This window comes from Serinus canaria, chromosome 1A (assembly GCF_022539315.1).
Source record: "Serinus canaria isolate serCan28SL12 chromosome 1A, serCan2020, whole genome shotgun sequence".
NCBI classification, from domain to species: Eukaryota; Metazoa; Chordata; class Aves; order Passeriformes; family Fringillidae; genus Serinus; species Serinus canaria.
In genome coordinates this window covers 68,894,044-68,918,445 of record NC_066314.1, presented here as the reverse complement: position 1 = coordinate 68,918,445, position 24,402 = coordinate 68,894,044, and the positions used below count along the sequence as shown (strand labels likewise).

General features: G+C 43.4%; 1 protein-coding gene across 4 annotated transcripts in view; it reads left to right on the top strand.

The window, feature by feature from the left end:
- Window positions 1–907: 907 nt before the first annotated feature.
- The window catches only part of LMO3 (LIM domain only 3), a 55,683-nt gene continuing 32,188 nt past the window's right edge, over window positions 908–24,402 (top strand). The window contains exons 1-4 of one of the 4 annotated variants that reach the window (XM_018919829.3): window positions 908–1,108; window positions 1,326–1,391; window positions 6,696–6,785; window positions 8,896–9,109. In XM_018919829.3, coding sequence (XP_018775374.1) covers window positions 8,904–9,109 — 206 coding nt within the window. In that variant the 5' untranslated portion in view covers window positions 908–1,108; window positions 1,326–1,391; window positions 6,696–6,785; window positions 8,896–8,903. Of the gene's footprint in view, window positions 1,109–1,325; window positions 1,392–2,124; window positions 2,488–6,695; window positions 6,786–8,895; window positions 9,110–24,402 lie in introns of those variants that run through there. The other 3 variants (XM_009095162.4, XM_009095163.4, XM_009095160.4) reach the window with 3 other exon arrangements.

Genomic DNA, 24,402 nt, shown 5'->3' with positions numbered 1-24,402 from the left:
TATTATAAAACATGAAGAAACAGTCATCTGTGAGCGTGACTGGGTATCAAAGTGTGCTCTTCCTCTCGTGTGTTTGCGTGTCTGTCTGTCTGTCTTTTGGTCAGGGGCGCTCAGCACCTCTAACAACCCCCCTATCTATTATCTTTTCCCCCCTCCAACACCAGGTAGAGGATAAAGATCTGTCTTCAGCTCCTGGGACGAGGATGCTGCCGGGGGGGGGGGGGGTATGGCTTGGTTTCTTTCAGCTTTCAGCTTCAAAAGTGCAGTTGCGGGGGGTGACGAGTGTCAGGTGGGGCCCGGGGGTGGCACGGCCGGGGACCGTGCGGGGAGCAGGAAACTTTCACAGCAGAGTTTCCACTGCTTTCTGAGCAGCTCAGACCTAGCACGAGAGAGAGGCAGAGTTTTCACCTTCAGGGATTTTTCTCATTGCTCATTAATAGAGAGATATGTATCTTGCTTTTTTTTTTTTTTTTTTTTTTTTTTTTTTTTTTTTTTTTTTTTTTTTGCGTGGGCAACTTCTGGTTTTGTTCGAGCCAAGTATTTTGGGAGGAGTGATGGAGGGTGGGGGGCTCGGCGCTCCCCTGGCTGCCCGGGTGTGCTCCTGGAGCACTCTCTGGGAAGGTGATCCCGAGCCGCTTCGGCAGAGGTCACTTGTGTGTGCGTGTGCGTGTGTCCCTGGTGTTTGTGTCTAGCATATGCATGTGGTTTTGCTGACTGCACTTGCAGGCTTGTAAATTTTCACCATGGGAAATTACCAACAAAGCCCAATCTGTCTCCTGGCTGCTTTGCACTTTCCGAGGGCGGCTGTACTTGAGCGAGCTGCAGAACGAGAGAGAAAGCGAGAGAGAGAGAAAGGGGGAGTTGGGAGGGGGGAGGGGGGAGAGGAAGGGTGGGTGGGTGGGTGGAGGGGGAGAGAGGTAAATAGCCTTAAATCGGAAGGGAGCTGCTTCTCTGTGGTCTTCCACAAGAGCTGCCTGGGCTCTGCTGGCTCAGTAATAACTGAGTGACCTTTTCTTTTGCTGTATTATGTCTGGCTGGTAAGGGATTGCATTTTGCAGCTGATAAAGCCCTGACTTCATTCAACTCGGCTCCTCACACGCTGCTTTAGGTAAGTTGTCTTCAGCCAGGACGGAGACAGACAGCCTTGGACTGCAAGATACTAAAAGGAGGACACCTGTAGCTCGGATGCGGTCAACACAATTACTTGGCGGATCCTTGAGGACCTCATTATTTTAAACTTAAAGAATAGCGATCTCCCTCCCCATCTCTCCCACCCCCTCTTTATTTTTTTCCCCAAACAATGCTTCTTTTTGACCTTTTCCAAGGAGAAGAGCTACAAAGCAGCCACTGTGCTTATTGAACTGCCTCCCCTGTATCGCTTAATTGAGAAGGTAAGTGAGGCAACTGTGTACATAAGCTTTGGGTCATTTGTGTATGTGTGCCTGCATCACTCTCTCTCTCTCCTTCTCTCTCTCTCTCTCCCTCTCTGAGTCATAAGCCGGGGCTGCAATACACACACACACATCTCTGCACTGCAACTTTCACTCGAGCTGCAGCTCTGCTGAGACTGTTTTGTTTAAATCATGTGAGGCTTCATTATTTTTATGATGAGACATGAAATACATGCAAGCAGAGGATGCTGAGCGAAACCCCTCTGACTGTACGTCTCGAGAAATAGCAAAGTTAACAATGAATTGCAGCCCCACCACTACCCCCCTCCCCGTTATTATTGTTATTATTATTCTCGCTTCTTCCAGAGCTTCTCGAAACATGCTCTCAATTACCAAGGGAGTCGGTTAATTTCCCACTCCCCGGCTTTAATCCACAAGCCTCCCCGTACAGCAGTTTAATTTGCAACTGGTTCGGTGCAGGCTTAACCCTTTGGGCAGAGCGGAGGCAGGAGCGGGGCGGGGAGCCCGGGGGGCGGCAGGGACGCGCTCGGGCTGCGGGGTCCGTGCTCCCGCGTCCTCCCTCTCCCGGAGCGGCCAGAGGGAAGGGCAGCCAGGCTGGCGCTGGGCAGCGCTACTTCTGTCTGCCAGCATTTCTCTTTTCTCCTCTTTTTTCTGGGTTTTATTTGTTTGTTTTTTTTTTTTTTTTTCCTCTTCTCCCCCCCCCCCCCGCTTCTCCCTTCCTAGCGAGCGCGATACGGTATGCTAACGCCGCATGTGACAGTTTAATCAAACCCATTTGTTACAACAAAGCTAAGAGACCGCTGGGATTAGAGGCTTACGGCAGAGTTAGGGCAGCATGTGGCTTTGTCGCTCGCCACCGCCGCGCGGGGCCGGCGGCTCGGGGTGTGCCGTCCCCCCATCCATCCTCATCCTCATCCCCGGCCCCCCCGCCCCCGCTGCGGCGCGCCGCGCTCCCGCTCACTTGACCCGAGCCGAGGAAGCGCTTGCTACTTTTGCCGGGATTTGGTGCTTCAATGAGAAGGAGCTCTCCAGGCGCCCGTAAATCAACTCATGCAGAAAAAGGAGAAAAGTTTTGGTAAGGCGGCGGTGGCCGGCGCTGTGCGCTCCGGGGGGAGGCGGGGGGGTTCCTCCTTCCTCTTCTTCCATCCTCGCGGCGCTGCCAGCGGCTGTGCCAGCCTGTGCTCTGAGCAGACCCCAAATACCGCTTCCGAATAGGACAGCTCTGTAGGACCGCTCTTTAAAGCGATTCCTTTCGCTCGGTGCAACAAACATCGCGACGTGCCGTGCCCGACACCTCCCTCTCCCCATCCTTGTGATGCTCGGAGAGGAATTGGCATAAAAGGCTTGAGCGTCTAACTCCGAAAAGCGATTCTTTGTTGTGGAGTATATGTTTCTTATTTATTTCTTTTTTTTTTATTTTGCATGTGAGCTGCATCAAAATTGAACTCAGTCTTGCAAATCTCTTGTTGGCCTTTGCCAAGCACTAGCACTTTGCTGCCATGGTAACTGTAATTAAACTGATAAGAGTGGAAAAATGTCAGTATCTCTGAGCCTTGCAGCTGCATTGGAGAAAAAGGGAATCAAATTGGTTCCCAGCACCGCTGCTCTAAAAAAGGAGGGGGGTGAGAGTGGTGGGGGGGGGGGGCTGGGGGAGAGAGATGGGGGGGACACGCCAGGGGTAGGAACATAGCTCAGCAGCTCCAGTCCCTGAGATCTGGGTACATCTATTTGCTGTGTTGTCCCTTAGGGGGCTACAGCCTGCAGGGATCCTCTGGGCCAGTGAACAGAGAGAAACAAGCTTTTAGGCCCAATCTAGCTTTCAAAAAGAGAAGGGGAAAGAAGAAGAGAAATCTTTTGTTTGGTGTCTCTTGGCAATCGACTAGCCATGTTGGCCAAATTCTTTTAATCTGTATCACTGCTCCCAGCTGTGGGACTGCATTCCCATTTTTATTCATTTTTATTTTTTGCCTAGCCTCTTCTCTTTTCCTTTTTTTTTTTTTCATCCCCTCCTTCCCAACCCATATCCTTTATTTAGAAAGAAAAAAAAAATCAAAAATAATAAAGAAAAAACCCCAGATTCCTCTGTAGAAGAAGGGGCAGGAGGTGAAGTCTAGTTATATACCATGGAAAATTACCTCCAAAGTATACAGGAGAGGCTATATTCAGAGTGCTGAAATCCTTACTTTTATTTTTAAAAAAACCCCGAGTGTTATGGAGTTGCGGTTACTTTGTTGTGTTAACTACAGAAGCTGAGCCTGTGCGGATGAATGGCACAGAACAAGAGAGCATAATGGAGGCAATCAACCGTTAGGCTGGTTCACAATGCAATCCAGGCAATTAAAAGCTCACCAGAGTTTAAATGAAATGGTTCCACTTATTTCTGTGCACCACACTGCACAGGCTATTATTTATGTCTCTTTTTTTAATTATGATTTCCCTTAAACTGTCAAATAACTCAGAATAGCAGGGTCTCGGAGGCAATAAGAATTTTCCACAGAACAATTTACATGCCAATCTAAAACTAGTTACGACTCCTGATGTGCTACATATGAGTTCTGAAATGTTTCTTAGCTTCTGAAACCTCCTCAACTTTTTTTTTTTTTTTTTTACGAGTCTGTGTGTGTTGCCCTGAATTACTGGAGCTCTGAATGCTTTTAGGATGAAGCTGCAAAGTGGGAAAGCACCAGAAAAGTATTGCTTTTATCTTTTCCTGGACCCCTAACTCTCCTGTTGACTGTATGTTGTCTGTCAGTTTGCTTTTAAAGACTGATGCACCCAATACTTATTTCGCTCCAAACTGATTTTTCAATGTTTTTTTTTCCAAAGTAGAGGCAAGTTTGCCCTTTTGTGCTGTTTGTGCTCCTGTCTTTGGTGGAACTGTGTGCATGCTTCTGAAAAAGGGGGGAAGAGTGGTCTGTAAAAGTTTGTAAGGGATCCAGTGCATAATACAGCTCTTCCTCCCAAGGACTGCCTGTAGCACAAACAAGAACTGAGTTCTGAGTGTCTCATGCCATGCTCAGCTCCATCAGGGACTAATCCCGCTTACAGATGCTTCTAAATCACTAACACAATATAGTTCATTACATCAAATCCTCATTCCCCTTGATTTTTGAGAAGGGTGATGATTTGAGTGAGATGGATTTTTGCTTCTCTGCCTTCCCCGGGAGCCTAATTTAGCTTTTTCCAGCAACCATTCCTCTTTATCCTGAAATCACAGTCACAAATCAGTTGACAGTGTTTCATCACACCATAATAACAATAAACAGGGAGGGGAGTCAGTTGCATTGAACTTATTTGGGGAGATTGAGAGAAATCTGAAAACCTGCAAGTCTGGTTTTTAAGTTCTCCCTTCAAAAATCCTAAAGGGGGTGAATGGTGATGAAGAAGTCATATTCCTGCCTCAGCTCTGCAGTTTATGTGCAGTATCCTGGGGCCTGGGGGTGGAGGAAGGGAGGGAGCAGAGGGAAGGATAGAGGAAGCCCTTGAAAGCATATTGGGGTGAAATAAAAAGGGTTTGTTTGACAGTGACAGACTAGGCACTGAAATTCCTCAGTTCTGAGAACAGATCTGCTCTGTGATGCAGAGCATGGGTAGAACTCTGCAGAACTGAAGGGAAAGCTGGGTTTGATTTTTTCTTTCTCTTTTTTTTCACAGCCTGGGTGTAGCACTTAGGGAATTGTATGATGTTTTGAAAGTGCTCCATAAGCTCTGCTTTCCTGGGGGAGGGGGGGAGGAAGGCAGTGCTGTGCACTGCCACCTGATATTTCAGCAAGGAGCAGTTTGGATGGGCTTGTGGGTGCTGTCAGCCTCTGAAAAGGCCCTTCCCATGTCCTAGGGAATAAATGAGTACTTAAACTGCAGCCTGTGAAAAGCTGGCTGACAGTGAGCTGCAAGGTATTCTCATTGCCAAATTAAGGGAGAGCTAAAAATACACAAGCATGTATCTGAAAAGTGCAACTGCATCAGAGGGAGACCTTATGGGAATGTTAAAGGAGAGAGAGATGGTCTGTGGGGTGATCTGCACTAGGGGGGCTCATACAAATACAGGGGGGAAAAAGCAATAAAATGTTCTGGTGTCAAAACTAAGGGATTTAAACAGGGCATGTGAAGAAAAGGACATTTTCAAATTCAGAGCTATGTCAAACACTTCTTGACTTTGTTTAGAACCCTTCTACATTACCAAAAAAGCATAACTCCTTTCTTTTCTTACAATGAAGCAGTAGTTTGGAGAAATTGAAATAATAAAATAGAACCAGCTTCATTGCATGCGAAGTGAGATCAGATCTATCAGAGGAGAAAAGTATTCCTTCCCTCCAAAAGCTGCTGCAGACAGAATCCCTAATCTGAAGATGTTTCCAGTGGGGTGTCAGCACCACCTTCTTTCTCTGCCTCAAAAAAACAGACATGCAGGGCTGCAAATACTCCTTCCATGGGGTGTTTGCCCCTTTGCAGTTGTCCCTACCAGAAGGTTTTGGGCTAGCCAGTGTGAATGACAGGGCTCTGCCTACTTTCCTCATGCAGTGAGTGTCTCAAAAGCTGTGCAGGCTATGTGCAAGCTGCAGTTTTATTTGTAATACAATAACCTCATGTTTGCAGCCTATACCTCGGGAATTATCAGGCTTGATTACTGCAATCTGCTCAGACATTCACTTGTTTGGCTGTGTTTCTGTGGCATCTTGTTCCCTTCAGACAGCTCAGGACAGTGGATCAGCCTGGATCAGGGACTGTCAGCCTCCACTCTCTAACCCGCTTCCTTATCAGGCGATGAAATTTTTACATTAAGATTTTTTTCGTTAAAGCCTTTAACTGTGTTAGCTCCTGGTTTATTCTGGTTTCCCTCGAGCTAAAGATTAAAGTCCTAGAACAGCCCTTCATGCTTCTGAACTTTTTTTTTTTTTTAACTGAGTTACAAGAAGTTTATATAAATTGTGGCTGATTTTATGCATTTGTCCTTTCCATAGCCAAAAAGAGGGTCTGGGGATAAGCCTGTTGTTGGCACCTGGTGGATATTTACACTCTACTGTGTTCAGATTAAGGCTTTTTGACCAACTGATGTTATTAGAGTTTCAGCAGGAGTTCCCTTTACATTCAGGTACAGGCTCCTTACCAAAAATCTCTGATATTTTGACTGTTTTGAGTTGTTTTTTTGTAGCCATGTTACTTTGCTGTTTCATGGAGGTACCCTGGATTCAGGGGAGTCAGCTGTCAATTGAAGATGCTGTAAAGGCTCAGCCTTTGTCTCATGGTGCTTTCTCAAGAGGAAATGTGTGTGTTCATTCCCAGATCTGCCACAGACTGTGGAGCCCAGCGCAGGTCACTGGATCTCATCCTCCCCCTTGGGAATGAGAGACAGATCTTAGGAGTCTCTGTATGGTGAGGAGCTATGAGCACCCACTGGGGAGTGATGGGAGGGACAGCACTGGCAATTTTTATACTGGTTGATAGAAAAATACCGACCTTACACTTCGTTCATGGGATTTAGATGTTGCTCAGCAGCACTGCTGGGGTTCTTTGGAGTGTCTGCTAGCAGAACTGCCTGCACACCCCTGAACAGCTCCTCTACCAGATAAATGTACCACCCCAAGGTGTGTGATGGGCTGCATGGCACAGAGAGGAGCCAGGCTGCTGTTGCAAGAAGAATTACTATTTCTACTTCAGCAATCAGCTTTGCTGGTGGGACTCGGGAGTTCAGCTTGGGAAAGTCCCTTAACTGGCCATGCAGTCCCTGCACTCCATGGAAATTCCATGTGTTCTACACACACCTGTGTGGAGTTCCCTGGGATGCCTCAGCCTGTTGTTTTTGCAGCCCTGACATCCATAAAGGCACGCTCTGCCATTGCTTCAAAGGTTACGCTGGTTTTCCTGTTTTTCTTATGAGGGATTTCAAAAAAGCAAATACAAACCCAACCAAACAACCCCAAACTCTTCTGTGTTCATCTCTCTGAGCCTGCCTGTCTGTGGTGACATGTTACAGCACCAGCCAAGGTCTGCTGATAGAAGCTGACACTGCCAAGGTTTCTTAACTCCAGGTAGTAGAGCCTTCATGGTGAGGGGCTCTTGAATTTGCTCTTCTTTGCTATGAGACTCTATTCAACCTTTCCCAGTCTCTGGATGATAAAAACAGGGTTCCAAACCTAAAATGTTGGAGCAGGATTTGCTTGTTGGCAGCAGCATTCGTTCCCCAATCTTGACAAATTCTCACTGCAATATTCAGACGGGCTCTAGTGAGCAGCATCTTTTTGAAGTTACATCACTGGCTTTAAAACAGTGAGGTAACCCCAACTGAACAGCGTGTCGGTTCTTCCCTTCGCTCCTGTCCCTCTTTGATGTCCACCAGAATATCCACAGGGCTGTTATTTTGCTTATCCTAAGAGGTAGCTGTGAGAGAATTAGTCAGAGTGCACTGGGGTGGCAGTTCATGCAGCTAAGCAGAGAGACCAGCCTGAGAGCACTTTGGGGCAGTGACCTCTCCCCATTTACTGTAAAGCTGAGGGCAATTGATTTTTGAATGGATCCCTGGAAGCTGGCTGCTTTGCTCTGAGTAACATCACTCAGCTGTGCTCCCCTTTTCGCTGGTTCTGTCCATTAAACAGTGTTTCAGGAGTTTGAATGGTTTTTTAAATGCTCTCAGCTATTACATCAAAAGGTGTATATGTACTTAATGGACACTACTGTACTCCTTGTCCCGAAGTAGCTGTTGGCTAAAACTGGGATTGGAAAGCGGGGCAGCATTTTTATTTTGTTTTTCTTGACAAACTAGAACCTCTCTGACCTTGTGCAGATTATTTTAAGTCAGATTTTTCAGGTTGTGACTGGCGTTGCTGCTACCGCAGTCTTTGGAAATCTTGTTGCTTCATTAATGTGTCTAAAAAGAACTAAAATATTAAAAAAACAGCATCAAAATTTCTATGTCAAATCTCTCAGAAACTCTTGCTCCGTGTCTCTAAAAGCTCCAATCTTTTCATCTTTAAAAACTGAAGTTCTTTTATATTTTATAAAGATCATGCAAATAAGTCCAAATATGTGGATTTAAGTATGTTTGCCATATAGGTATCCTGTTTATTTAAATTTTGGGTTGCTAAGTATTAGAGATGTGCTGTTTATTTAAACTTTTTGTTGCTAAATATTGGATACTGTGGCTGAAATTGGACGACTTTTCAGCTGGACTGTTTTAACATTCCGTGTTATATTTTTTTCATCTTATTTCTTTTCAGCAAAGAGACCAGGTAAATGAGGTGTTAAAGAGAAGCTGTGGAACTTAGAGCAGTGGAAGTTTCTGCTCTCAAATTTATCTTAGCCTTGTTTTCAGCTCGCTGTGGTCTGACTAGGTTATTTTATCCTACCTACACCATTGACTTTTAAATGAACCGGGTGTGGGGGGCAGGGGGGAGCAGCGAGGTGGAGGAAGAAAAGGGCAAGAGGTTTTTTTTTGTACTTGAGAGAATATCTATTTTCAGTCTTCTCTTGTCTTACTGTGTTTCAGGTATACAAATGCTCTCAGTCCAGCCAGACACCAAGCCGAAAGGTTGTGCTGGCTGCAACCGTAAGATTAAAGACCGATATCTTCTAAAGGCCCTGGACAAATATTGGCATGAGGACTGCCTGAAATGTGCCTGCTGTGACTGTCGCCTGGGGGAGGTGGGCTCTACCTTGTACACCAAAGCCAACCTTATCCTTTGTCGCAGAGACTATCTGAGGTAGGTCACGGTCTTCTTCCGTTCGCTGGCAAGCTCGGGAAACCTGTTCAGCCCTTCCCACAGAGCTGCTCTCACACTGGCAGGGCTGCAAGGCTGGGTCCTGGAGGAGATGAGGAAACAAATACTGAGAGATGGAGATTGAATTAAAATCTGAGTCGAAAAGCACACACGAGCAGCTCGTGGAGGTGGCTGCCAGATTTAGGATGCTGATACTGGTGTAGAGGGCAGTAATTCCCCCCTGCTCCCCACAGCACCATTCTCCTGGGGAGGTGGTGGTCTCCTGCCCCTCCCTCCTCCTCCTCCTCCTGATAGCACGGTGGTGGGCAGGTGGCACAGCCTGAAACCAGCCCTGTGGTTTTCACCCAGCTTCAGGGCAGGGCTGGGACCCTGCAGGTGAGGAACACTCCAGCCGTCTTTGCTTTTGTCCTCTTAGTTTGCCAAGGGATTTTGTTTGTGGCACTCGGGTGTTAGGAAGGTTGGCACTCAGCTGTTGGAAGCTGGGCCAGGATAGCCAACTGAATTCCCCATTTTCAATAACCATGAGCCCAACCCACTCTGCCCCTGGTTTCAGTTGGCAGCCCAGGTGGGATGCTGGCTAACCTGTGGCCACTTGCCAGAGGCAGCAAATCAGCACCTCCCTTTCTCTCTTCTTGTTTGCTTGTGGACCTACATTCTCAAAAGTATTTGAGGAATAACTCATAGCAAAGTACTGATGAGCAGCACCAGGGTAGTTTATCTGCACATCGTGTGTCAATAGGGCTGCTGTGCAGGAATGGAGTTTAACTGGGAAGTTTAGTGTCCCTGGGCTCTCAATAGTCAATAGAGAGAAAAGGCTCCTCTAGGAGCACCTATTCCCTACAGTAACACCTTTCCTCCATTCCCTGTGGAGGGGGTCTCATGTGACTAGCTGCTCCAGGCTAAGGTGAACTTCTGGAAATATTTCCCCTGCCCCTTCAGTAAAGCCTTTTCCTTTTAAAGGGACATAGAAGTTGTTAATACATTGGGGAAAAATTAAAATTCTTTTTGAATGCGTTAACTTCCACGTTCTGCTGAAGTACAGGCTCCAAGTAGGAGGTTCCCACACGCTGATCAGTTCCCAAGTTATACACCATGAGCAGATAGGAACAGGGATCAGGACTAAACCACTGAAAGCTATCAGTTCTCTGGCTCTCCATGTAACCACTGCTAGAAAAAAAGGGTGGAACAAAAACCTTCACAAACGAACCTTGCATTTGTTTAGATGGGGCTAAAAGGCAGATCAGGTTCTTCAGATGGGCTTAGACTTAATGGTAAAAGTATTCTGCTACCTATTAAAGCTCTGAACTGAACCCAAGATAGAGGGCTGGGAATTCAGCATAGAGGCTGCATCTTAAACCCGATGTGTTAAAGCTGCCAAAGTAGTAGGTAACAAAACCTCACTTTTAAAAGCTGATGGAACAGAAGGGAATTGTTGTACATGAACTTAGGTCGCTTGTGGTCTTTAGGTAAGTGTGTGTAGAGAGGGTTTGAAAAAGGTTTTGGTGCAGGGAAGTAACATCCCAATTTTTAAAACCCATTTTAATAATCTTTATACAACAAATGCCTGCAGGAGTGAGAGAACTGCTATGGCTGTTTCATCTGAGTTCCAAATTTACTGGAGACTTTGAGCTTACTGAATCTCCCCAGTGCTAGTGCAGCAGATCTAATGTTTTGAAATCAAATGTTTAAAATCAAAACCAGAAATGATATGGTAGCAAAGATATGAGCAAAGCATTTCCCCAGCACAGATGCAGTCACACACACTCTTGCTCTCTGGTCTTTGAGGGTTTAACAGGAGTAAATATTTTGCTAACAGACTGTTAAAACTCATACTCAGTGATTCAGAGAAAGGAGATTATTTTGTTGTTGTTGTTTGTCATGATCGCATTCAGACTGGTGTTTCATTTATTTCTTCATGCATTACACCTTTTACTTTTGCACGTGAAACCAGCATACATGAGAAACCCTATAACTGGTTTTAAGATGTTTCTGATTTTTGTCTCTGGATTTATTGAGTCCTAATGAAGCTTTTTCGTTGTGATTTTTTTTTTTTTTTTGGTGATACTTGTGAGTGCAGAGATTTAAACTTGGTATTTACACTAAACTTCAAACTGATGCACTTAAGGTAATTGCAGATAGTCATTTGCCTCATTGCATCTTATCTACTTAGTTATGCAGTGAACCTATAAAAGTGATCTTTTTAGTGCTAATGTACAGACTAGTTAAATTTTCTCTAGCTTTGTAGTCAAATAAGCTTTCATATTTAGCAACCCACTCGATATGAATGTAAGGAACAAATTGCATTGTACTAATGATCACATTAGAGTTTGATTATGGTTTCAAACTATCTTCTTAGGGTTTTTTTTCTTTTTAACCATAAAGGGAGCCTTCGCTGCGTATAAAACTGTTCTGGCTTCCTATTAATTTATGTGGTGCCCTCTAGAGGATATGTGGCTTGAACGATACTATAAAGAGTAAAATTGCTTATTAACTTGTCTCTCAGTGTTCATTATGCCTTTCAATGAGACAGGCATTCTACAGATGCTGTAAGCAATCATGCAGCCTGTTTGGGTGCTTTAGCGTTCATGTTTAAGTTCATAAATGGTGTGATTGTGTCTTCGCCTGTTTGCAAAAATATTTCCGGTATCTTTCATTTAGAGATGCCTGCCAAAAAAGCTGCACCCTCCCTCAGCCCTGATGCACGCTCTCGTGCTGCAGCTGAGCCCTGAGGTCCCCACTTTGAGCTCCTTCAAAACCCTCTGCATCTTCAGAACTCCAAAACTCGCTTGGCTTTCGCTGCCTCCTTTGGTAAAATTAGTTAATTATACTACATTAAACCCTTTTCCTCCGGATCGGGAGGGATTGAGGGAAGGGAAGGAATCTTTAATGAAGTAAGGAGCTTGAAAGGTGCTGTGGGTGTGAGAGGCTCTGCCCTGGAACGCGATTCCTGCTCGGCACTCCAGCGGTTCCCGAGGTGCCGGGGTGGCCGCGGCAGGAGCGAGCTCCGCTCTGTTAATGAGGATGGGAACTGACTGGAGCAAAGAAAGGGCCCAGCACTAGGAATAACACACTCCCCGAAAATGATATGCAGAGGATAATTCCCCTGCAGGCTTCTGTCTTCTGCTTATACACTCCTGGGTTAGGAAGTGAAGACTTAATTTGAGGAACTTAGGTTTACGCCAATATTTCAAGTCCATTTATAGGAAGTGAAATATTCAAGAACTTTTTTTTTTTCCTCCCCTTCTTTTCCTCCAGAGCTGTATGGTGACATCTTAATGCATCAGCCTATCCCGCTCTGTCCTCTCTTCTGACTGGCAGCGTGTCCATTTGCAAGCACAATATTCCCTTTGAAATCTGTCATTACTGCCATTAATGACCAGTCATTATGTTAACAGCCCTTGGGCTGTTAACATGTCAAACTGGTTGTTAACTGGAATGTTATTACTTATTTAAACCTCAGGTATGAGTTGTGTGAAATGTGCTTTGGTTGCACGTTCTGGGCTGCTTCTGCTCAAAACAATAGGGAAACAGCAGAGCGTTTGCCTTTGGGGTGCCAAGGGATTTGCTTTCTATTCCATCTGCTCATTTGATTTCTGTATATTTGTGAGGTTCTCCTAGCCCTGGGCAGCCTCCTAATTTCAGGTGCAACTGTGTGCAATCCCTTCTCTCAGCCTTGCCTGCAAACGGGCAGCCGTGGATGTTTCCAGATGCACGGTAACGCCCGCCGCACGCTTGAGATTAATACCTGGCCCCTAGAAGTGTGAAATAAAAGGCCCACAATTACATGTAACTCAGTTGTATTAAATAATGAGCTTCCTCGGATGCAGCAGAAATATGAAAGTACAGCTGTGCTAAGCTAGTTGCAATGTAGGTCAATCACCCTTTTCACTTAGGTTTTTAACTACGCAAACCCCGCTGAGCGACCAATGACTACAAAGTGCTGTTTCATTCCTATTTAATTTTGGCAGCATTTTACTGAAGAGCAGGCATTCATGCAGCTAAATTATCTTTGCTGTTTCTGGTTTCAACTCCAGCTCCATGACACTAAATGTTGGAGTGCATATCTCTTAGTAAACACAAAGAATATGGTTTCTGATATGTATATATATATTTTTTTTCCCAAATCCACCTCTTAACGTGGAAATTGAATTAGAACTTTTATTACTTTTTGCATAATTTCCCTAGCCAGGCAAGCAAGAGCATAAGAAAAGGATTAGCAAAACTAATATATTGGGGCGAAATTTTTTTGCCCTTAAACACATCTAGAACCTTATTGAGAATGGGGAGGAGGATGACAGAAAGTCTATCCTCTCCCCCCACCCTTCTGTCTCCACCTGAATATTGATGCTGTTTGTAAATATACAGCAGACTTTAAAGCCACTGAAGAGCAATGAAAATTATTAGATCCTCATTCCTGAGGAACAGAACATGTTGGGTTTTTTCCTCTTCCCCACTTGCTGGTTGAAAGAGCTGAGAAAAGCCAAGTCTCTAAAACTGGATATTGGAGAAGATCTTATAAATAATGAGACTTGACCACAGAAAGTACTGTTCAACCAGAAGCATTATAAAGATGCTGCCTATGTAAAATATTTAGTTTCAGAGCAGTTTGAAAAGAGCAGAATTTAGGAAGCAGCTTTTTCCTGTACAACCGCTCGCACTCTAAAGGCAATTATTATTTTAAAAAATTATTGTATGAGAGTGCTTAGAGAGACTTAAAATGTCTTGTGGCCTGGTGCTGATCAGCAGATCCCGTTCCTCTCTCCTGTCACGGGCAGTATTGCAAGCACCCAAGATATCAGCTTGCTTAAATGCATGTTTAAATACTCTGTGTGGATATTTTCATGGGTAGTGGGTTATAAATTTTTTCAAAATGCCTCTTCAACATGTTTCTTGCCCAGCTTGATTAAATAAGGGTAGACCTTTAAAGATTTAAGCACTCTGTGTTTTCAGGAATATTGAGGTGATTATGGAAGTGAGGCTTTAGAGGTCCTCTTTCTTCACTAAAGCTTTTAGAACTGAACCCTTATGTAGACACTAATATCCTTGTTGCAATGCATTGAAGGAACTGGTAGTTTGCAGGAATATGCCCTAAAAATATTTTAAAATAGTTTAAAAAATGGTAAGTGTAGCAATTCACTTGTTCTAATTTTGCTCTGTGCGATGAATGTTCTTCTAAATTTGCATAAATGGTATTATTTAGTGTGTCTTGGAAATAAATAAAAAAGGCAAGAATACTCTCTTTTCCACTAATTGCCAGAGGTTTTGAAAACCTCCAAACACCTTAACAGTTGTTGAAAGGGATAAGGAGAGTGATGCAAACACGCACTGTTAATCCACCCAACTTGCAAAGAATAATGCTTCTGATTTAGTTACACCCTGGCTAGTTTAGCTTGCTCTTTCTTTAGCTCATCTGTGATAGCATCTAATAAGAAACATTCAATTAAGCTGTTAAAATTGGTGTTTAAGTCATGTTGAAATGCTGTGAAATGTGTGTGCTCAAGTTTGACGCTCTTCATTAGTTCCATGTGTTTCCCCATATCTGCTGGTATTTTTTCTTCAGAGCTGCCAAATTTTTAATAATTGTGTTATTTTTAGCGGCTTAAAATACACAGTTTAATTTTCAAGAATGTGAATCTTCCCTCTTATAAGGCTTCTTGAAAACCAGACGCTCCTCGTGTGTTGTCAAAATACCTCATTAATCCCCTGGAAACGTTCAAAGAATTTCAGGAGACTTTTCAGATGAAAGTACCCTGCCTCTTAAAGCCTGTCCTACAGCTCTTCATTACAGCACTACAGTGCTGTGTATTTTGATGGAAAATTATTTTACTACAAAGGTTTTGCCAATACAGAGCAGCTCAGTAAAGCTTAATAAAAGCAGTGATGTTGGGGAAGCCGAAGTAATTCTGCAGTGCCAGAGGATGGGATAATGTTCCTGGCAAAAGAACAACAGCTCTGTAGTTCTGCTTAGTGTTTCCTGCAACCTCTTTTAAAAGAAATGTGAATTTCTTGTTTTCATCCTTGCTAATTTATTTTTTTCCCCTCTCAGAAGTGACTTTGTGACCAGTACTTCTTATGAGATGTCTTTAAAATAATAACCATAATAAAGTTATTGACTTCAGGAATAAATATTATCAACTATATTGTGACACGGGATTTGATATCCAAGGTTTAACTGGCAAATTTCTGAATTTTTGACCTGAAGCTTATGTGAAACAAAGTATCTGTGCATAACGTAGTGGAATTATATTTAGTTCTAATAGCCTAACACAGATGCCTTTAAAAAGTTCTGATTTCTACTGAATATCTGTTCCTTAAAAAACTGCACATTTCTATTTTTTTAAATTTCTTTGAAATTTTAATTAATTTTTGGGGACATTTTACAATGTGAAAGAAACCCCTCAAGTTTCTACCATGTAATTAAAAGGTCTATTACTGAATTTCGTTACTTGTATTTTTAGAGTCTTCCAGAAAAGAGATAGCATTTCTTTCTGGATGTAAATGTTTGAACACATGTAAAAATCAAAATGGGTTAAATTGTAATGTACTTCTTTAGTCCTCATGACTTTAGAAATTGCTTTCTTTTTTAACTTCTTACTGAAGTAGTATATTCATGGTGGATTTGGAAACCAAAATACACAGCGTGCAGCTTATGGTTTCCAAATTAAACTGGTCTTAACTACTGCAGTCCTTAAGAATCCATATTTTGGGAATATTTTATTAAATTCATTTTTTTTGATAGCTAATTTCACAATAGACTCCTTAGCATGGTAATGGATGACTTTTTAATAAATCCAAGTAATAGTTATACATTTGGGGGATTTTTGGTCAAAACATTCTGGAATTTTTGAAGTTTCTCAGACTCAGATACCTGAAGCAATGAGTCTACCATCTCAAAAAGCTTTGCATGTTCCACACCTCCTTCCCTGTAATATAATTCTGGTGCTGTTCCTTTACATCTTCCTGGAGCTGCTGCTTGCCTCTCCTGAATCAACTGGCCTTTCAACACCTGGGTGACATTGGGACATTTAAAAATGGCTCTGGAGATCAGTAGATCCCTCATTTAAAAGAGAAAAAAGGATGTCCAAGCTATCTCTAGAAACATGCATCCTTCCTAGCTGTGTGTATGAATCTCTCAAATTATATAGAAACCTTCCAAATCATACATAAATCTCTGTACAGCAGTTTGGTGTGATAGATAGACATAAAAATTCCAGGGAATTCTTTATCCCACATTCTACAGGTGCTTGCTTGGTGATCATGGCCTCATCTTCTCTAAGCCAGTTAAGACTGAGTTTAAATGAGTGCTGGGAGTTGAGCATTTTGACATCCCCGTGGCAATTGGTCAGCTGCAGATTTAATTTAGGTAAAATGTTGGAGTGGAGTGCCAGTGTGAGGAACCCACATTCCAGTCCCTCTCCCCACCTGACACCAGAACTGTGGCTACCAGCAGCTGGAGAATGTTTGGCGCCTGTTTTTTCAAAGAGCACAATGATCCCAATTATTTAACTGCAAGATGTTTTCCTTTGGGATTAGAGTGAACCCTGTTGATCTATTTCATAGCAAAACACAGCACAGGGAAATTTTCCTGAGCAGAAAATCACCAATTTTATAAAGAGTGTCTCTGGAATGCTATTCCTTGGGACATTCCCCTGTAGATCTTGAGGGAAGTGGCCTTCTTGCAGTAGTGGAATTTCAACTTTTCATCTTCTCATTTGCAAAAATGATAATATCTCCTGTTGGTGCATAGCAGGTGAAAGTGATAATTGCACAACATGCAAAGATAAAATATTTTGGGGGTGGGAGCTAAGAGCAGAGAATATTATGCAAGTTATTGCATCTTTTTTAGAATTTTGAAGTGGGGTGGTGAGAGTGAGAATGTCCAATTGAACATTTGAATATACTGTAATTAACATATTGGACTAATGAAGGAAAGACTATCTTACACCAGGTGCCAAATGCACCCTTGCTCTTGTATTGCTGCACCTTTGTTTTTAGCAAAGCTCAAACTTAATGTACAGAAATAATCACATTTCTCTTGATAATTTTATATACATTTGATATAAAGTTCAAAAGGCTTGAGAACAATAGCTGATTTTTGTTCATGACAAGTGTCCAAGACATAAATATCAGTCTATTCAGTTTCTCAGGTTTTAGCTTACTGGGTAGTGTTTATTATATTTAACCCTGCAATGAACATCTGTACTGATCCACCATGGCATAAAATAAATACTGTTTTATTCTATTTTATAATGTTATTTCTTTGCAGATGCTTTCAAGAGAAATATATGTTAAAGTTGCTGCAAATAGTTTTAGTAATTCCCTGCTTCTGTAAATATGTTAACTCTGAGAAACAGAATTTATTATTCTCTATCAAATTCTAACAGTAGTTCAAGTAACAATCACTGAACTTGGTTTTGTCTTTTAGATACATTTTAAGGAAGGATTTCTAGGGATAGTTCAAATGAGTTACAGGCTGCAGAATAGGGATGGAAATTGCAATCATTGTGAATTATTTTCCTATCTTATGTCACTGTGGTTGTTTCTACATAAATCTCAGGGGTTTTTTGAAGTCAGGACTGAGCTTAGTTCAGAGCTGCTCTTCTTTCTCAAAATTTGTACTAAAAATCAAGATTTTAAGACAATAGAAAACGTAAAAACTCATTTCCCCATAAAGAACACGCTTCATTTTTCCCTTTCTAATTTGTGGTAAACAAATTTTACACAGAATTCAGAACTTTCTAGGATCTGATGTTTGGGTTTACAAAAAAAAAAAAAAAAAACCTTTTCAAAGTAGTCTTTATAAGCCTAATGTGTGTGCCTTATCCAAAGTGTTAAGAAGGAGGAGGGCAGTTGCAATGACAAGCTGCTCTGCACTAGTTTTTGCTGGCTTCCTCACTTAATCTGTAATCTGATACATTTAAGAATGCTCTATACCAAAATAACATTAAATCTAATCCTACAAACATGTCCTACATGCTTGACTTGGTGTAGCCAGAATAATCCTGTGGAAAGGCATAGGGCCTATTAATTTAGAAACATGCCCCAGCAGAGCCAAACCTTTAAAATTAGAATGGCTTTGCCTGCAAACCCCTCTTGAACTGCTGTGTCCTGTTCTTTGTGTGCTGTTGACAAACCTCCCTGGTCCAGGAGATGCTCAGACCCAGGGCTCTCATCCTGGCCAGGCACCTCATTGCAATGTCTGGGATGTCAATCAAAGTTGTGACACCTGTGACAACCTTGCCCTGTTTGTCTCTGACAGGAAGGATGGTTATTTGTATGCTAATCCCACCCAGCACTGCCCCAAATCAAACTGCTGGGCAATGATTTAGTGCTCCAAGTCTAGGCTTGGCTCTACACCCCATGGGCTCTGCTCTCCACAGCTTTCCAGGGAAGCAGCAGTTGGAGGTGAGATAAAACTTTACCAAAAAGCCCCGAGGTTTTGTGTTGATGCTTGTGAACCTTGGGTTCTCAATTCACTTTCTCTTCATGCTCCAAAATATCACTAATGAGCATGTGCTGTGTACTTAGCAGCTTTAGGCTTCCAGAAGAATATTAAGATACTGCATTCATACTTTTTTATGCTCCATGTAGTAATAAAAAAAAATATTAAAATCCAGCGTGACAATGAATACTTATAACAGGGCCACTAAAAAGTAAATTAAAATGTATTCTTCCTGCTCAGAACTTCACTTACTAAAACAATCTTAAAACCTGGAGGAAATGCTGCACATACTGCAGCAAATGTGCTGGTTTTAATGAGCCTGGCTGTGCAGTGAAGTTAGCCAAGAGCACTTCCCCCAGCACCTCCTCACCTAATTCAGTCATAATGCAGAGTGAATGGCTGGGGAGGGAGTCAGAGAGCAAAACAAAGAGCACACATCCAGGGCTGGGTGTCCTCTGTGCTCTTCTGAGCCCTTTCATGACAACCCCTGGTGGGTCCCAGGCAGGGTCCCAATTACTCTCTGTCCCCAGGTGCAGCACAGCCAGAGCCTTTTCCTAGAACAGCATCTTTCTTTATTCTCCCTGCTCCTCCTAGGTTCTCACCTGATAATTACAGGTAAAACACACAAGTGGGTTTTGTAAGAGCCCCCCTGAAATATGTAGGGTGGTGGGGGTAGCACCCAGTCCAAGTTATTCATCAGTTTGGCCACAGGATGATCCCAAGCACAGCCTCTCCCTGCCGTGGTAAGCAGGTGCTTGCTTCCATCCACCTCTTTGCCCTCCTTGTACAAATATACCTCCCCTGCTACAGGCTTTACTCTGAGTAAAATCCAGTCTATATTTGCAAAATTTACTGTAATTTGGCAGATTTTCAGTCTTGATAGATATGTACTGCATCTGAACAAATAACTCTGGAGTTAACTATCCTGAGTAATCTTGTTATTCACATTATCTCACTATGGTGACAGATCAACAGTTTTCTTCATGACCTGTTGAAAAAGTAATTTTTATCTATTTTATATATGTGCTTGTATAAATATATGTGAAAGGTTATTTTAGCAGACAAACAACTACTTCACAATTCTAATTTAACCACCATAAATCCTTTCTCCTCATCCTTCCTGTTTTAAGGTGTGCCTTTTGAAAAAGTTAGTTCTTGCCACCAACTCCCACGTGCCTCCTGCTTGGTGATTTGTGCAATACTGTCAATATTATATAACAACTGTACTGCTGCTTTTAGCAGAGTATCAAAAAGATGGTATAGGGGACAAGTATTTCTTATCTATTCCCTCTCTTCCTCCTTCCCCAAAAAAAAAAAAGAAAAAAATTTTGGAATGAGAAGGAAACAGATTTAGAAAATGATTGCAAGCACGTTAAGTTTCCCCGAAAAAAAATCTTGCCTGAGTGGAAAGATGTGATTTTTGTCACTGCAAGCCTGGAAACCACCATCCCTGCAGAGCACTCAAGAACTAACCCTCTCACCCCCAAATTTTGAAGAACTGTTTTATCCATGCTTTTAAGCCCTGGTTCTTTGACTCCTTGAGCTCAAGCTGAGTTCTTGTGAAACCAAACCCAGCCTAGACCTGGAGAGTTTGCTGAGAAAAGACACTGAGGAGCTCCCTCCCATCACCCCTGTGCTGCAGGAGCTGCCAGCAGGGCTGGGTGCTGACACCCAGGGATGGCATCTTCCTGGCAGCAGGAATACAGCAGATGCCAGCTGTGGTTTTGCTGTCTCCTTCTTGGTTTGCTTCAACAAAAAAAAAAAAAAATCGAATTTGTTAATTTGTTCTCACTGCAGAGCTTGCTGAAGGCAGGACTGCTGATGGGGGGAGGATACATGTGAATTTCTGTGTCTGCCCTGCCTCAGGTGTCTGATGGTCCCCCCCATCCCTTCTTCCTCCTGCTGTGTACCAGGGGCAGGAGTAGGTACAGCTCTGCTGTTGATATGAACAAACAAGAGAAGTGGAAGGGTTAACAGCTGCTTTCCCCAAAATTTCAGAATGCTGAAAATGACAGATGCATCATGCCAGTGTGAGTGACCATCCTTCCTCATCACTGGAATTTGGGAGGAAAAAACATTAAATTGCAAATTTAAGAAAACTTGTCAAGAGAAGACAACATCAGTTGTCTTTAGATGGGACCCCTGCTTTCTGTTCCTAAAAGGAAATGCAGCCACCAAGACATCTGCATCTGGGCAGATCACTCTTCCATAGATCTGTGCTCTTGCTGTCAGTTTTCCATCCTCCCTCTGCTCAAAATGAGCACCAGCAAACTGGGCAACTCCCCACTTCTTAGTGACTGGGAAAGAGTGACAGTTTGTGTGCTCCAAACTGAGTGGTTTTGCTGCAAGATTAATTCTGGAGATCTTCTGTCATTTGGGATGTGGAGGAAGGGATGAGGGGGGCTCTGTTTGTGTGTGTGAGCAGAGGCTGCCTGATGCATGCAGGAGTTTTGGTAAGGAAGAAATCCCTGTTGAGAGCAATCCAACATTCCTCTGTGTTCTGCATTGCTGCTGCCACAGCTTCCCCCTCTTTCCAAAGGAAAAAAAAAATCCCCACAATTTAAAAACCACAAGAAAAAAGTTCCTATCCCATTGTACTAGCACCACATGCAGCAAGTCAAAAGATGGGTAAATTATGGCATCAGACATTTATTTGGCTCTGCCAAATTTAAAAGGTCACCACCTAAGGGCAGAGAAAAAAAGTTCCAGTAAAGGGGGTAAGAAAGAATAAAAGCCTGAATTCAAAGCATGCTGCTGTATTTGTCCCAACATAAATGATGTCTAGTCACACACATGATATTTTTATCAAATGTTTCTCCTCATGGCCCTAACTGCATTGAGCATGCTGTTGTTGCTTCCTTAATGCAATCTCCAAAGGTCAATCAAGTTATAGAGTCAGGCTGATAAGATTAGATATTACTTTAAAAAATGACCAAAAAAGCTGTGTTTGGAGGAAGGCCTGAGTCCAATATAATTCTGGCTGGTTTGCTCCAGGTCACTGTGTCTTTTCCTGGAAACACTGTGTAAACTGAGCCCTTCTACTTCAGCTCCAAGAGTGCTTTCTCATCTCTGGTGATAGCTGAGGTAGCTGCATGTTCTTGGGGAGAGATGAGGGAGTCTTCTGGCACAGGACAAAAATAAAATGACACGTTCAAGTGCTTTTTTTTAATGCTCCAGGGAGATTTTACTATCTGAATAGTGTGCAGTGAGCAGGGATTTTTCATTTCATACATCATTCACGACTTGCTGCAGTGATTCCAAAAAGTCCCACAAGCCAAGTCACTGCTTGCACCAAAGCACAGAATTTCTGGTTTGTGAGTTTTAACAATGGATCTTAGAGCTTTTTTAATCTGCACCCAAAATTTGTGGTGAGGAGGTACAAGAAAAGGAGCTGTGTTTGAGAATGGTGAAGGATACATGGTAATGACTGTGGCAAAATCCAGCTTTTTTTTAGTTTTCCCTCCTTGCTTGTTCTCTCACTGCCATGAGCTTGATGCACAAGGGAGGAGGGCAGGTCCCCAGCTTTGTCTTTGGTCTGCACATGAAAGTCTCATGGTGGCACTAGCCAAGGACTTGGTTTTACATTAAGCTGTTGCACTGGCCCAGAGCTGTGAGCAGCATGTGAAGTTTGTCTCTTCTTTTACCCCCCCATGAATTTATTTAGGAATAGTCAACACCTTTTCCAGCATTTGCAAAGTGTCTGGGATGAAATACTGAAGGTGAGGTGATTTAAATCCAGTTTTATGAGTATTTCTCATCTGCTTTAGAAGCTTTGTAGCAAATGCATAAATATTTAATTGCTGTAGTAAAAAGCAGGTGGGGGCAAGTCTCTTCCAGCAATGTCACCTATGAATGCTGAAGTCAGTCTGGCCTTCTGTGTCTGTCAGTGGGGCTGGAGTGAATGACTGCACAAGGCTCTGGACAGATGGGTGAGCATCTTGTCACACAGCAATTACTGCTCGTGTGCCCACCGTGGGCTCCCTGGCTTTTCCTGCAGTCTCAAGAAATCAAGCAACCTAATTACCTGGCAGTCCTTATAGATCAGCTGTGTTAAAGACACAGTTGTCACTGATGCCTCAATATTGCACTCTTTAGAAATGAAGGAGTGGAAATGGGTCAAATTAGTACTTCTTTTTTTTTTTTTTTTTTTTCTTTTTTTTTTCAGTGCAGAGAGCAGGGCAGCTGAAACCTCTCCCCCCCATGCTGGGGGAAGGTGGGAGAGGTCAGGCTGCAGCTCTGACACACAATGAAGGCTCTGGGCAGTAGCTCTCCTTGTTGGTTGATGTGACAACACATCAGATTCTCTCTCAGCCTCCCTGGTGGTTTTTTTCTTTCTGACAGTCTCCTGTAGCCCAGTACCATCCTGCTCCATGTCCTTTCCCTGCACTCCCAGCCCAGGTTTTCCAGTTTTACAGCTCCTTTCTGTCAGGGTGAGGGAAGTGCTGGTGGGAACCTCCTCAGACAGGTCCTCCTGGAGACACATTAGTTAGGAAAGGACTAAATGTGTGGAGGAGCACAGCCAGTGCAGGTACCTCTGCTTGGCATACTCAGGCACCTGTGGGCACTCAGAGGAAGGCAGGAGCTGATGGCTCAGCAAGAAGACACCAGAGAACCTTGAGCTTGGACTGTGAGGGGACAAAAACCTGGGGGTTCTTTAGTTAGGGGTCCCTCCTCGGAGGCACCAGTTCAAAATGTTGATGATACTGCACTGTGAATAAATTCCTCCATGGATCCAGACATCCAGGACTCTGCTATGGGGAGCCTGGTCTGCCTTATGAATGTGGGGTGTGTGGGGAACCACACAGGAACCTGTCCCTGTCAGGTCACTGGGGCTGCCCCAAAAGGGTTTGGGCTCCAGCTCAGCAGCGTGACTGCCAGAGTGGCTCCTGCATGGTTGGACAGGGATGTTCTCTTAACAAAAAACCAGGAATTTTGCACCCAGTGCAGAAATTTCAACCTAAGAATCTTGGAGTTATTTTTGTACACTTACAGACCTGTGTTGTCAAAGGAACTCAGCAGAATGTTGCCAAGTCTCTCCAGAACATCTGCTGTGAACCATCCTTTGGTTCTGCCAAAGCAGAGTTTGTCAGAAGGGCCCTTGGATGGGAGTTTATGGTTGTGCTTCCCCATTCTTATGGCAATTCCCCCTCAGTAGGATGCAGGGCCTGCAGAGTCCATTTATCCTGTTCCAGCCCCTTCATCTGGCACTCAGCACCTACAGGAGGGCAGGAATCTGAGAACAGCCTTTGTTATGACAGAGATCTCCAGATCTCGTAGCAGATGTTGCTGGTGAGAAGCAATTTTGTTCCAGCCAAACCTTCTTCAGCTCGGCTGAGAAGATGCACAGAGAATCTCATAAGGCTACAGGCTTTGGCAAGGAAACTCAGCATTTACCCATGCCAGCTCCTCTCTATATTTCTTTTTTTGAAGGCTATGTAGAGCAAATGATCTCTTCTCTGTCTCTGTGAAACAGCTGTAAATTTCTCTCCCTTTAACCCCCCCCAGCCATTAAACAGCCCTGACAACAGCCAACAGTTATCAGATGCAAAATGAACTGTGTGCCTGGGATCAAGAGTTGTGTATCTGCCTCTCCTTGATCGATCCACTGGACGTTTCCTATGCCAGCTCTTTAATTTAAAATATTCTGAGGAAGAAGAAATCCCTGGTAATTTCCATAACAGCCTTTTAAGAAGTCTTGTCACCTTTGAAAAAGACATTTGCTTCCCCTTTTCCCTCTCTCCCTCCCCAGCTCCACACACTGCTTGTTTTAACCTTATCCTCTGTATACAGACTGCAGCTTTGGTGTGTGCTGCAGACCTCTCTGCTTTGGGCC